At 39.1% G+C, this 14586-nt stretch overlaps 1 protein-coding gene across 3 annotated transcripts in view; it reads right to left on the reverse strand.

Annotated features, from left to right (window-relative positions):
• The window catches only part of PDGFD (platelet derived growth factor D), a 142842-nt gene that overhangs the window by 26484 nt on the left and 101772 nt on the right, over window positions 1-14586 (reverse strand). For all 3 annotated transcript variants that reach the window (XM_065831909.2, XM_071803672.1, XM_065831926.2), the window contains 2 exons: window positions 8239-8298; window positions 3338-3539 (listed from right to left, as the gene is read on the reverse strand). In XM_065831909.2, the coding sequence (XP_065687981.1) occupies window positions 3338-3539; window positions 8239-8298 (262 nt within the window). The remainder of the gene's footprint in view (window positions 1-3337; window positions 3540-8238; window positions 8299-14586) is intronic.

A 14586-nucleotide genomic window follows, 5' to 3' on the forward strand; every position in this document is an offset into this window, starting at 1 on the left:
CTGAACATGAGACAGTAGTGTGCCCAGGTGGCCAAAAAGGCCAACAGCATCCTGGCTTGTATCAGAAATAATGTGATCAGCAGGACTGGGGAAGTGATCATCTCACTGTACTTCGCACTGATGAGGCCTCACCTCAAATCTTGTGTTCAGTTTTGGGACCCTCACTACAAGAAAGGCATTGAGGTGCTGGAGTGAGTTCAGAGAAGGGCAGCAAAGCTGTGAAGGGTCTGGAGTACAAGTCCTGTGAAAAGCAGCTGAGGAAACTATGGTTGTTTAGCCTGGAGAAAACAAGACTGAGGGGAGATCTTATTGCTGTCTACAACTACCTGAAAGGAGGTTGTAGCAAGCTGGACGTGAGTCCCTTCTCCCGAGTAACAGGTGAAAGGACAAGAGTAAATGGCCTCAAGTTTCACCAGGGGAGGTTTAGATTGGATATTAGGAAAAACTTCTTCACTGCAAGGATTGTTGAGCATGGGAACAGGCTGCCCAGGGAAGTGGTGAAGTCAGCATCCCTGGAGGTGTTTAAAAGATATGTATGATGCAGTGCTTAAGGACATGGATTAGTGGTGGACTTAGCAGTGTTAGGTTTGAGGTTGGACTCAATGATCTCCAAGGTCTTTTCCAACCTAAATGATTCTCTGATTCTATAATTCTAATCTATGATTAACAAAAGATACCATTTGAATGTCATTTATAACACATTACTGTTATCAGAATTGGTGTTCAGCAACACCCCCTCTTAAGCTCAGTTTTGTGGCACAATTTGGTGTGGGCAGAGACTTGGATGGGAGCAAAATCATTAGTGATTCATTTACACCATTTATACGACATGTTCAGAAAATGCTGTGAAAGATAAGCAGAGATTACATCAAATTGTTCTAATATACCTCAGGGCAGTTCTAACTAAGGATAAAGAATAAAACCCAAGCTGGAAGCAGAAAGAGATATCTGAAATAAATGACGATATGATCTATTGCTCTCTCTGCTGCAAGGTTATCCCAGTGCCTATAAACATTCCTCAGAGATTCACAGTGTCTGTGTTTAAAAGCCACCAAGCATTTCTAATTTAAGGACTTGTTAAAGCTATTCCCTACTCATGACATCATCCAAGAACAAGCCTTTAATCTTATCAAAAGTTTATGACTAAGTAAAAATTCTTAACTGAAATTTTAAAGGATTTGATTGTGGTGAGGTACTTTTGTACAGAGGGTCAGTAACAGTCAGGGAATTCAGCCTTCATTTTGAAGACAAAAGAAAAACTGATAGAAAACATCTTCCCTTATTCCTGTAACAAAGATAGCAACAAAAAAACCCCTATTAAAGTAAATCAAGCGTTAAAATAATAACTGGAAAACTTCTTACGTCTTTTACAGTGTCTTTGTTACCCAAGCAGCTGAATTACATTTATTCTCAATGAAGAAAGGTTTATGCATTTACATTTTCCAAGCACTACCAGATCAGAATGATACCTGTAGCCTACATGATCAACATCAATAAAGCAGCAAATGCTATTTTATATATACATAGTTATTTAAATATATGGGGTACTAAGCCAAATGCGATCTAAGGATCACATGAAATCTGGAGAGCAGCACCAGTATAGGATCCAGTTTTCTAATCAGCTTCCATTAGAATCAAACCAGACCCTTTATTTCTTTTGTATACGTGTCTATCAGTGCCAAAACCAGCCTGGGAATAAGGGACACACAGCTCACATTTCACAGACCTCTAAATGAGATCAAACTGATCTCAGAAGTGATGCAGTGGCAGTTAGGTGACGTTTTTCACAAAACATGTGCTGTTGTGGTTGCCTGAAATTTCTGATGTGCTGAGATGGAAAAGTAAAGGGGTTCAGTTTTCAGCAGACGGGTGCTCAGGGCTTTGCTGCAGATTCCTTTGAAGTGTGGTGTCAGCCAATATGTCTTGGGAACTGCAGGCCAAGGTGGCTGGGTGTCTACTGATACATCATATATGCCTGAGGTCATTCTCCTGCACAAGGTTCAGCAGCTGTAGGACAGCCCACATCCCTGCCACTAACCTCTTACTGTCCACAACAAAGTGGTCACATACAAACTGCCCACCAGGAAAGGCAGCTGGTCTCTGCCAACTCCTGGTTCATGCTTAGCAATGACCTGGGAAAATGACACATGACCTGGGAAAATGACACTTGGCCTGGGACAAAACTAAGAAGAGACCAGGCTGACAATTTAGCAAGATGATGATTGGATATCAGGGCCTGGGAACACTCCTCAACACTGTTTTTCCTAATATAGATGCAGCATGTATATCCCTTTTAAGATAAAAGCTTCATCATTTGATAGCAAGTAAGTTATGAACATAGAATTAAAATCCTCTCTCCCTGCTTAGCACATGCTTAACATAGCAGGGGTAGAATTTGAGGTGCAAAGACACAGTAGATTGAGCAGAATCAGAACTGTGACATCATAATTTTAAAGTTATAAAGAAGAATTATTCTAAACACATAATTTGGAAATGGAAGACAATATTGAGAAATAAAATAAAAGATTTCATCCCAGATTTTCTGTGAAAACCACAGCAATTGTCACCTTGAAGAACCCTAACATACCTCCTAGATCTGCAATTGCACATAAAGGGCAATTTCATCAGGCCCTTCAGTGCATGGTTGCCCCAGAGCACCACCTTCTCATCTAAATAGTGTTTCTTTTTCATTGTGGGTTTGAACTGCTAGCTTAGCATCCCTTCGGTTTACCATTTGGTGAATGACTTGACCTAACAGAAGGAAGCAAGAAACATAACCCAGAAATGTGTGCTTTGCTCATTTACAAAGACGTTAAACCATAATAATGTTTGCTGCTAACATAATGAAAAACAGTGAGATGTTCACATCCTAAAAAAACAGCTGCACATACAGGTGTCTGCACCAGATGCTTCCCTAAGCACAATGTGATAAAAGTGATTATTCCTTACTCAACAGAGAACAATCCCTAAGCAGGGTATTTAAAGGAGGATGATAGCGCAGGTAATTAGGAGCCCCATGCCTTACAAAAAAAGCAATGTTTAAGAGACCGAAGCTGAGAACCATCTGTCCTTTACACACAGGCCTACATTTTTACTTGTCAATTAATCATAAAGATGGGCAGCTTTCCGTCTGATTTCTCATGCAAGATCCTGCTCAGTCAGAAAATGATAAAGGATAAAATGACTTATTCCTGGTTTTAACAGACTGTAGTTTGCCCTGTGGCTCCAACAGGAACATGAGCACCAGGATCTAATACTTGACCAATGGACATTTCTGTGAGGAGCGAAGGAATAGCCCAGTCTTGCCCCAAAGTATGTATATAGTGCCTTTTCCTACCTTTGGATTTTCTGTCATGGTAGCTCCTGCCTCGATAGTGGTGTTCACTGTCTGTGTACAAATTCTCAAGATCTTCTTGCCAGGATTCTGGGTTAAAGTGCTTGAGTAGATCCTCCACTGTGTCAAACGCAGCAATGGTCTGATCCAGTGCTTCCGCCGTGAGCGTAGGGTCAGTCACTGATGGAGAGGGATAGGATACCCCCTAAGAGTGACATACATCTCAGTGTACTTGGAATAAATTACAGCACCACTCAAAACAATTGACAACAGTTACTGAGAAACTTCTGTCATTAATGACTGAAATAGCTACTTTGGGCCATCTTTTGAAGTCCTTAGCTGGGCCAGGCTTTGTTATGCCTGTGTTTTCTCTTGGAAGGAGAAGATACACCAAGGAACTCCCAAGCAAGTCCCAGAAGAGATGCAGAGAGTGGAAGCACTGCCACCGATCAACTGACAACATGCACACACACTCCTCAAAGGGGATGGTGGTTTGCACATGTACAAAGATGTAATGGAAATGTCTTTTGAAACCACTGTGATGGTCATGACCACAGAACAGAGATGCCCTGTAGTGCTGGGGTGATGCCCTTATGGCTCCACCAGCTCTGTTGGTAAATCAATAATAGGCAGATCAGAAACTGCAGCAGAGAAAGACAAAGACAACAAATCGAGACTGTCTTTCTTTCCCTCATCAATTTGGACAAGAAATTTGGCTTGGTTAAAGATTTGAAAAGATGGCCCTTTATTCCCAAGAGTTAAATGTATTGTGAAACATCAATGAATGCTAATTCTCCTACCCTTTTAACAAAACCACAAGTCACTAAGAAAAAGAGAAAAAATGTGATACTTGGATGTCAGCAATGCAAGAATGAATATTTGGATTACCAACATAGTGATACACTTACAATTACATCATGATACCAAATGATATATTATAAAATATTAGTTCTCGTCTGGAAGGGCCAAGTACCATTCTATGAGCGTATTTGGTTCCCTATGAACTTCTGGCACAAGTTGACTTTGTCAGAAAGATTGCAGCAATTTCATTTTTATTGAAGAGGACTTTAAACATTTTTAATAATTGCTGTTTAGAACCACAATATTCACTACCCTGATATCACTTTTTCCCTTGTCCAAGCACAAAGTCTAAGAGTATGTCTAAAATATGTGCAAGAAAAACTATTAATGCAGACCTGTTACCTTCTGAAAGACCACAAAAAAATACTTGATTATGTCCAAGAACAAGCATAATACAGCAGAAGAGCTGTTTGGGTTTTTGTCTTATAAATTGGGAGAAAAACCCTAGAAACCCTCTTCTCTCATGAAAACCCAGCTCTGAAGTAATGTAGCAGAAATATGCCATTTAATATTAATGACTCACTAAAATAAGCTTTTGCCACATCTCTGAAGTAAATGTATGTTGAACTGTTAATCTTTGTGTTTAGTTTCACTCAGATGGTTAGTAAGGGAAAGGTCAACTTATTTGAGTAAAGCTACTCATTTGTTTGCAGAACTGTGTCCTTCAATGCTTACTAAAAAGTTTTAAAATATATAGGTCTTTCAAAATAAAAAAATTATCTTTAATAGTAAGTTATATAACAAAAGTAACAATCCTTGATATTTTACTGCATATGTTTTCTGAAAGTATGGACAGTCCAAATTATTAAAAATAAGAAAGAGGAGAAATAGAAAACATTAGAATAGTATGGTCAAGAAAGCATAGCTGCATTTTACTGCTTATCGCCACCAGCACAACAAAGTTTCAGAGGGCCCACTTGTGACTGCAATGCCTCTACAACGCAGTGCTAAAAAAGACACAGTGCAGACGGCCATAAAAATTCATGACCCACTAAAAGGGAAGCGATACCTCCTGACTTCTAAGTGGCTTGGAATAGAGAGCGTAAGGGAGACGAGAGTTCCAGGAGTTGAGCAGCTCGCATCAGCAAAGTGAACACAGCGTTGTTATCTGAAACAACGATGCAGGAGAGACTGTGTGGGGAGCAGACATCATGCAGTGTACTAACACAGCCTTTGAGGTTACAAAAGAAAAATGCACCCAAATGCTGTTTGCTCATTGAGGAGAGCTCAGTGGAGCTTATGGCTCACCTGTGATTGCAGCCCAACACGGAAACATGGGTTCCCAACCACCTTTCAAAAGTGAGGGAGGTGGTGCAAGGATGCTGAAGAAACAGCAGCATAAAAGTCAGACCACAGGTGTGTGGCTTAGACAATGCAAGACGTTTTTTTCACATGTTCAACTGTGCATTTCATTATGGATCTGCAGGTCAAGCTGTGAATTTGTATGGCATTTCAAACTCATAAAGGCAGGGATTCCCCATTTTCTTTTCATATAAAATCTCCTACTCAAGAGATTTGTGCAACCTCTTTCACACACAGAAGAAAGCTTAACTTTTTCTCAGTGACAGCCAAGTCAAGATGAATTGTTTCAACAGCTCAGATAACCTACTGGCAGTGACATCATGTGACAAGTCCAAAAGCAACTCCAAAGCTGCCAACCCAACTGTCTCTCTTTTGTCCTGCCAAGAACCAGGCGCTGGCTTTAGAAGAGCTGGTACTTGTCATAATCTGGCTTCTGAGTTCGCATCCAAAGAGAGGGCGAGAGCAAGAGTGAAATGCAGGAAGCAGTGGAGAACAAAGATTTTCCACATTATGTACCTCTTCTATGTTTCTTAAAAGCACCGAACGTATCTTTATTTTCATGGGATGCAATGGCATCTTTTTTGTCAGTGCTTTTACCCTTAATTTCTATTCTCCCACTCTTTAATATTTTCTATCTGCATTGTCAACCTGAAATGCAGTTCAATTTCCATCACAGTTTTTCATTGGTCATAACATTAATTCACAAATAATGGAAACTAACATAATAAGGAGTGAATTTTGGTGTTTTGGTTTGTTTTGTTTTGTTTTTTTTTCTGTGTTTGTCATGTGGGGTTAAGGGCAGAAGTATGGGATTTAGCTTTCTGAGTAAAACAAACAAAACCCAAAAACAAAACAAAAACCCCCAAACAAACAAAAAAACCCAAACAAACCAACCAACCAAAACAAAACCCAAACCCCAAAAACATAGTTCTGTGATACGACCTCAGACAAGAAAGAATCAATCTGCTCACTCTCAGTTTTTCATTCAGAGAGTTGTAATGTACCCAGATCCTAAAGTGAGTGTTTGGGTTGCCTATGGGTGGAAGGGGCAAAACTGAGATCTATCATGCTGAGTATCAGCAGGGCAGTATGTCATCTTGTCAGCAACAGAGAGGTCTGAGTTTGTCCTTCTGTCCCTCAGAATTACGCAACCTCTCTACCTTATTTTCCATAAGGATAAGCAAGGGCTAGTGAGTGCAGTGCATGCCCAGTGGAAGAAGGTATGTTTTATTAGATAGATGATAGCATGGGAAAACCAATGAAACTGGGGTTCTGCTTCTGGTTTAGCTGTAGGTTTCTTTGTGTGACCTTGGGTACCAGCTTGTCACCTGTAATACTGGTAGCGAACTTCCCTACCTGCAACACATTAACATGAACTTTTCAGAAGCAAATGATGTGAAAGATAGATACACTTTTTTTCTTTTCAATATGAAAAGAAAAATACTGGATAATTGTTTGGCATATTGTGCGCATTATGATGTTATGGAAGATAATTGACATGGCGTTTACCATACACTTGATCTCATTTTCATGGTTACCTGATGAGGGAGCCCTAGGCTTACATTTTCAAACATCACCTACCATATTTTTAAACAAAATATTCTATCACATAATTTTTTTTCCCAGTCCCATATTTGAATGAAAAATGAGTTTGTGTCTTTCAGTAAAATAGTGGTTTAGCATCTCCTGATTGGCATATCCAGTAGATCTCGGCCCTGCTAACATTTCTATTCAGGACTTTCAGTACAGTTATTTCAAGGCTATCAATGCTTTATATCATGAAGGGCAAATGCCACTTGCAAACTCAAGTGTAAACACAAGTGAAATTGGCTTCAGATCTGCTAATTTGGGCAATACAGAATTTTATCTCTACTCGCTGCCTGGCTTGGACACCAATCAGTAGAATTTACCCTTATTTTATTTATTTTTCCTTCACTGGCAACTCCTGGCAGCTACTGTAAAAAAGGTGCCAACACAAAACCCTCTTCCATGAGAACTCCAAACATTGGTCTGAAGTCTGCTTTGAGCATTTATCCTCCTGTCATGGGTTTTAAGAGGAGTTTACAAAAGCTATTACATGGTGCTGACCAGCCAGTAGAGTGCACAGAATAGAACTGTTGATATTACAGGTTCTAATGCTACATTGGCATTCCCCAGTACTTAACTTTGCTGGGGAAATAAAAGAAGGGACTGATTTTTGGCCAGTGACACAAATTATATGCAATGAAAAGAAAAAGAAAATTTTATACTGGATTACTTGTCTTCCTTCCTTTTTTTTTTTTTTTTAATTATATTTTCAAGTTGCATTTCACTGCTGAATATGGAGACTTCAGATATTTTATTACAAACATTTAAAAAAAACTCCTCAGTGTTGACAATGGAAAGCTAGATCCATTGTCCTGCCAGCCTGTTTTAAGTAGTCTTCTATTTAGGTCAAGAATTTTTACGATTGAAAATTGTAAGGAGTTTATATCTTGCATTTTCATCTTGGCAGGACAAGTGTGAAAGCAAGAAATGTTTCCCAGTGGCTGTCTCATGTGGTTACAACAGCTGATGGCATATCCTGAATATTTTCTCCTCAAAAACACACTGGTTGACTCCAGTATGAGTTGGATAAACACTTATTTCATCCACATCCTCTGCCAAAGGTGAATACGTGGTTCCTCTGTGTCATTTTAGTGAGTTGGATTCAAGTCAACCTATCAATTCATCCATGGGTAAAATAGTAACAAATTACTTACTGAGATAGAGCTCGTGACTGACTCCCAGTTGGTTTCTGAGGCTGCATGCTGGAAATCATCCTAAGGGGAAAACCCACAGGAAAAATCACCATTAACTGCAGAAAATAAAAATTGTCTCAGCATTCAACGTTTGTCACCTTTTTCAACCCTCTTGCATGCAAGAGGCCCTTGCTATGTGTCATTCTTAAGTAATGCTACTTGCATCCTTGTAAGCTTGCTGAGGCAAGGATAGGTATTATTATTATTATCTGTAATATGATATACACTGCTTTGCATAGCAGGACCTAGTCTGGTCAAGACCATTACATGTATCTTCCAAGATAAATATTAAACAGCACCTCTGTAAGTCTATAATCAGAGTATTAATACCGTTCCCCAAACAGATCTGTTCTGGAAAGAATGTGGACCTGCTGATACCCTGGTAGTACTTAGCCAAGGTGAAAAGCAGGGTAATCTAATCCATTCGAAATGTAGTCCTAACATGACCGTACTGCTTTTGGTGCTTGTGCTGAACAGGACTTGTTCATCTGTCCAGAGCACTGAATGGTACTATGTCCTTTATATCAAAAAGCAAAGCCACAGTACATTCATATTAGCAGTGTCATCGCACAAAATCTCTGGGCTTTTATGATTAATTTGGGCACAGGGAGGGGATCGATCTATCTTCGGACATCTACAAAGTAAACATCTAAGCTACTTGCTCATTTCCATTTACAGTCAACTAAAACTAGCATTTTTAGGGTGCAAATGATCTGATCTATTTTTTCTCCTTTCCCTATAAAGGGAGTCTTGGAGAACTAGCTTAGATACAGAGGTTGAAATTGTAGTTATTGGCATGTAGTCACCTAAATGCAAATCCACTTATCTGACCAGTGATGGGTAATCATTACTTAAATAATGAAGAAGCCATTTCTTTAGTCTTTTGGCAGTTACTAATTTCCAACTGGAATAATTAAACCATGAAAAATGGAAAAAAAGGCAGCATTACAGAATGGTTGTCAAAAACACACATGCAATGAATAGCTAATGATCAGCATGAATAGGCAGGTAAGGAAAGTGGACTGAAGTCACAGCATACCAAGATTTTAATTTCTTATAACAGACTTCATAATGAAAGGATTTAAAGAAGATGAATCAACGCCTAGGCTCAGCATTTTACACTGACTTGGTATCTGCTGTGTATTTTTTAAGTTGGCAACTGAAAGGGAAAATGGAAGCGTTGCTGCTCCGTTGATGCTCTCTAGACTCAATGTTGCATTGGACCATACACGCATGCATATATTCAACTACTTCTTAGGAATGGAAAAGAGAAGACTGATCACATAGTCTACTATCAATAAAATTCTTCTTTAGTCAAGAAGGAAGAGAGACACTTTTAGATCCAGACTCAACATACATAGTGTTTTAATGTTTCTCATTTGCTATAGACAAATATTCAAATGTCTCAAAAGTCACGAGACTGTTTATTCAATATTGTTACTTTTTCTTCTTCCTTAAAATGTTCTTTTCTCTCAAATTGGAGGCAGCAAAACTATAGTGATCTCTTCAGTACCTAAGATTAGTAGAAATTAATGAACCCCATCACAATATAGTGTCACTAAGTAATCACCAAAACCACAAAGTTATTAAAACATTAACAATTAAAGTGATCAATTTCTTCTAGGAATAGAGAAGCAAAATATTATTGGTGATTCTTTTTTCCTTTTTTTTTTTTTTTAATAAAGAGATCTGCAAATGCTGTGTTCAGGTCATAAATAATTTAGGAGCAGCAGGCTACCTTGGCCATATTCTCTGCACATTTGGTTGCCTAGTTCTTAACAAGCCATGATTTAGCGTACATAGAAATGGATTTGAAAAGCTCATGGATCCTCTGGTAGCGGTTGCCAGTTTCAAAACTTGGAAATAATTTCCTCTGTGTCATTAGCTTCCATTTAGCACTTCCAGAGGAAAAAAAAAAAAAAAAGGGAATTGAGTTCAGAGGCACATTATTTTAAAACAGGAACAATCTGCCTCATTGAATGTCTGGAGAGGACTGTAGAAAAGGAATAGTTTTGTATTTGAAGTGATGGTCCCCTTATGTTATCTAATTGTAAACTTTAAAACTGTTTCTTTAGTCTATGATTCTTTGAGATAGCTGATGCCAGGGAACCCCTCCAAAACCTTGAGACAGACGTGTGTACCACCTGCTTCTTGGATCTCAATCCTGATGACTGCACATTTTGACTCTGTGATTATATTTCATCTGCATAAACTATTAACAACTATATGGCTTTGTTCCGCCATCACTCAAGGCAGTTGCATTCATTCTTGGCTTCTTGGAGCTTTCAACCTCTACAGTTTGAAGATTACTATTATCTATGGCTTCTGCTTGCAGCTCTTTCAAGTAATAATACCAAAGTGGTTCTCATCGTTACAAAACCCTCTCCTCCTTTCTCACCATTGTCCCCAGCAGAACCTGAAGGACAAATCTACTTTCAGTGCTATCTATTCAATTCATAGTACCTTGTTTATGGGAATTTGCGTATCATCATTCAGCTATTGTTTTCTTGACTACTTAAAATGACATTACATTTTTCAGTTAAAACATTAAAAAATTACATTTTTTTTAATGGAGTACTGGAAAAAACAGGGTGGTGATAATTTGGCTACATCACCCTGAAAATAGTACTTTTATTTTTGTATGTGTGTCATGGTAACCTAACATTACATGAGACTTTAGCGAAACACTGCATTAACTGTTCTACAAGCAGTGAAAATACAGACAAAACATCAGGGCCAACAATCATATCCTGATAGCAGCTACTTTTACTGAAGAAAAATGACTTCCATACCTCAACTTCCAAAATTACACCTCAGCAAGACAAATCCTGAGTCAGTCCTTAACGTTAAATATGTATGGACATTGATATATTGTTCTTGGCTCTGTTTCAGACAAAGATCAGCTACTCTCTCCCTTGAAGACTGACTTTGTCTATAACCTGTCTCCCACCATGCATCTCCAATAAGTGACAGGGAGTCACGAGGAGTATTCTTTGTTTCACCAAGGGCTTTCACAAGTGGAGATTATGAAGCAAGATCAGTGCTATTGAGGATATATGGGAATGCAGAGCCAGAGACCACTGGTTGCTGAGGGAGATAGTTTGCGGCCTGAGGGTCCATGACCTGCAGCTGCACAGGTCCTGCTGGCTTCAAGCCAAGGGGTTTGACAGGGTCAGTAGGAACATGGAGGAATCAGGAATCATAGAATCATTTTGGTTGGAAGAGAACCTCAGGATTATTGAATCCAACCATAACCTAACTCTAGCACTAAAGATATTAGTGATGAGGGTTGGGGAGCTTGCCAGCTTGAGAAACATGTTGTCCATGAATCACTTTGCTGTACCACAGGTATAGCAAAGCACGAGTCCTCCCAGCCATGCTGAATTACTGCCTGGTCCTCAAATTAAAAGCAAGAAGCACTTTCTAACATTTCTGTGGTTCTTCATTTTTTATATATACTTTATCACTGTAGTCCAGTCTTCTGTCATCTTGGTGCTTGACGTCTGTGAGTTGTAATACCCGAAATAGGCAATAACTGCAACAGGACAAGCACAACACACTGGCAACTCTCTCCAGTGAAAAAAACCATCCCCATGTCTCTATAACCTCCTCTCTGAACTCATTCTCCTAATCTGCGGGTCCATGGGGTGACTGGATTAGGTTTTGTTAAACATTGTTTATCTGCCCAAACAACTATAAAGTACGGGTAACCAAAGCTGTGGGGACGCCCAGGAAAGGTTCACAAAAGAGCTGTGGTTAAGAAGAGCCCAAACAGCATCTTAGACTGCCATTTAGGGCCTAACAAGTTTAATAAGGTCCTTTCCTGAAGAAGTGACCTTCTCTGCTGTGACCTGGTCATGTCAGGTGTGAACGCAAAAATGCAGTAATGTTCTTGGGGCAAATAAAGATGAGAAAGAGGAACAAAGACACAAATTAGAGGGAAAATTAACAAAGAAGATGAAAGTGTTTGGTTCTTTCTGTGTTCACCTCATTTGTGGTATTTAGATGCCATAGCTACAAACTATACAACAGGGAAGCAGCTTCCAGAAGTTTGCAGAGACACAAGGCTAAGAGATGTACAGGGGCACAAATTCCGCAAAGCCAAATCAGAGGTGAAAATGGGGCATGTTCAAAGAGGTCCCATGCAGAAACAAAAGAAGGTTAGAATCTCTCACTGGAACTAGGCCGGTGGAATGTCTTTAAGGAAAACCTAGTATAAATTACAACTTGAGGGAAAAGAGATGAAATTCTCTGAAGGCAGTAATAATCAAACTGAAGTACATGCAAATTTTACCACTGATGACAACTATTACTGAGACAGATAAGAAATGAAGAAATAACTTTAACCATATTGAGTTTTCCTTTATATTTTTGGTGTAGTCCCATAAAAACAGGCCATGACACCACTATTTTAAAGTCAATGACAAAAGGTCAGACAACCACCAAACTGTCTGATACCAAATGTGATAGTATGATTCTTGCCCTTTAAAAAAAAGACAGAAATTTAGCTTATGAAGCCCAGTTTCCACTACATATCAGTAGCTACAACCTTATCAGTGATGACTAAGTTAATGCTAGTAAAAAATGACATATAAAATCACTCTTGATTTGTTCTGACACATTTACTAGCTATAACTGAGCAGGAAGCACAGATTCTTACAATCTCAAAATTTTAAGGCTGTAATCATGATTTAGGTTAACTGCAGTTTTATACATTCGTTTGTGAAAAGTTGAAGTAAAACTGAAGTAGAAAAATATATTGAATAACTGTTATGTTTGGTCAATACTTCTCTTCATCCTTCACCTGGTTTTGAAACTAGGTATTGCTGGGTGCATATTGTAAGAGTGCCCAAGACATTGACATTTAAATGATCTCTCTAAAATGTCAGATAATTCTTGCTCAAATGAGGTGATAGCTATGCCTTTGAAAAATCAGATGCCATCTAACACTACACTGCCCATGAGCATCCTGTTTGATGCACATACCCACAAGAGAGTGCACTGGACTTCACTGCTGTGCTGTGTAAATGGTGCATTAACTTTAATTTTTCTAATTACCACAAAGTCTTGTCCTTGTATCTCCATGTACAAGAGATTTTGTTTGCTAATAGCTACTTTGGTGCCTACTGCAGTTAAGCAATTGTAAACAACATATAAATCAACTAGCATTCATTGCAAATACTCTGCAATCCCTCCCTTGCCTTTTTTACCTGAATGGCAAATTTTACTTCTGCAATTAAATACAGGGACAGAAAATTTTAAAGGCTCTTCCAGGTCGTCACTTCCAAATCCTGATTATTTCAGGCACCTTCACCATCATAAACAGCTCACTGTCCATTTTGAATCCAGTTAGGTTTTCTTTGCTTCTTCAAACCCCTCAGACTGGTTGGCTGTTTCCAAGCTAAAATTATCTTTATTGCACTTCTGTAAGTGACAGCTTTGTCCTTTTCTTCCTCTCCTGAGTTTGCTTCCTGCAGTATTTCTGAAGAGATGTTATATCTCCTCTCAGCATCTATTATGTCACGCTAAGCAAGCCAAGCTGTCTTGGCCCTCAGTAAGAAATGTCCTCTTTTTGCCCAACTGTCCCATAGCTGTTCCCCCAACACAGTCCAAGGAAGATGTGGTTGCACTGCACTACGGGGACCAAAACTGTACAAAGTATTCCAGAAAAGATGCCACTGCCACCTCATTGGTCCTGTGCCTAGTTCATCCAGAAACTTTCTTCACCTCTCTTTGCTAATCAGTGAGATGCCATTCATCAGCAAATGTTTTTGTTATTAATCTCTACAGGAGTGACCTCTTTGCTCTTTTTGGGTTGTTACATTTCACTGCAAATCAGTTCTTCGGTGTTCAAGGTCACTCGGTTCTCCTCTCCGGTATTCTGATTTTCCCATTGATGAGCAAGACACTTCAGCTCTGTGTGTGCTGCAAAAGTCATGAAAATGCTACTCTGACAGGTTATACTCTGGTCCCTAAAAAAGACTGAATACAAAACCAATAAATAAGACTAACCCTTTAGAAACTCTGATTAGTGAGCTCTCCCTGGCTATATACTCTCATTTTGCAGTACAGCACATCGTCTCTCCTTTGACTTCCTCACGGCTTTTTTATTAATTGCCATCTCCTCCAGTGTAAGTGATTGTTTCCTGCATGGCACTGGGTGAGATGCTCTGAAGTCCAATTATATTTGGTATATAGCATTTCCTTTCTCTCCAGACTACCCTCCAGTCTGGCATGAGCTCCTTTGATAAAGAGGCGTTGAGTTTTTTTCTAGTTTTCTGTATTTTTAACCACCTTCTCTGCTGACAA

The sequence above is a fragment of the Patagioenas fasciata genome, chromosome 1 (assembly GCF_037038585.1).
Source record: "Patagioenas fasciata isolate bPatFas1 chromosome 1, bPatFas1.hap1, whole genome shotgun sequence".
In the NCBI taxonomy this organism is placed as follows: domain Eukaryota; kingdom Metazoa; phylum Chordata; class Aves; order Columbiformes; family Columbidae; genus Patagioenas; species Patagioenas fasciata.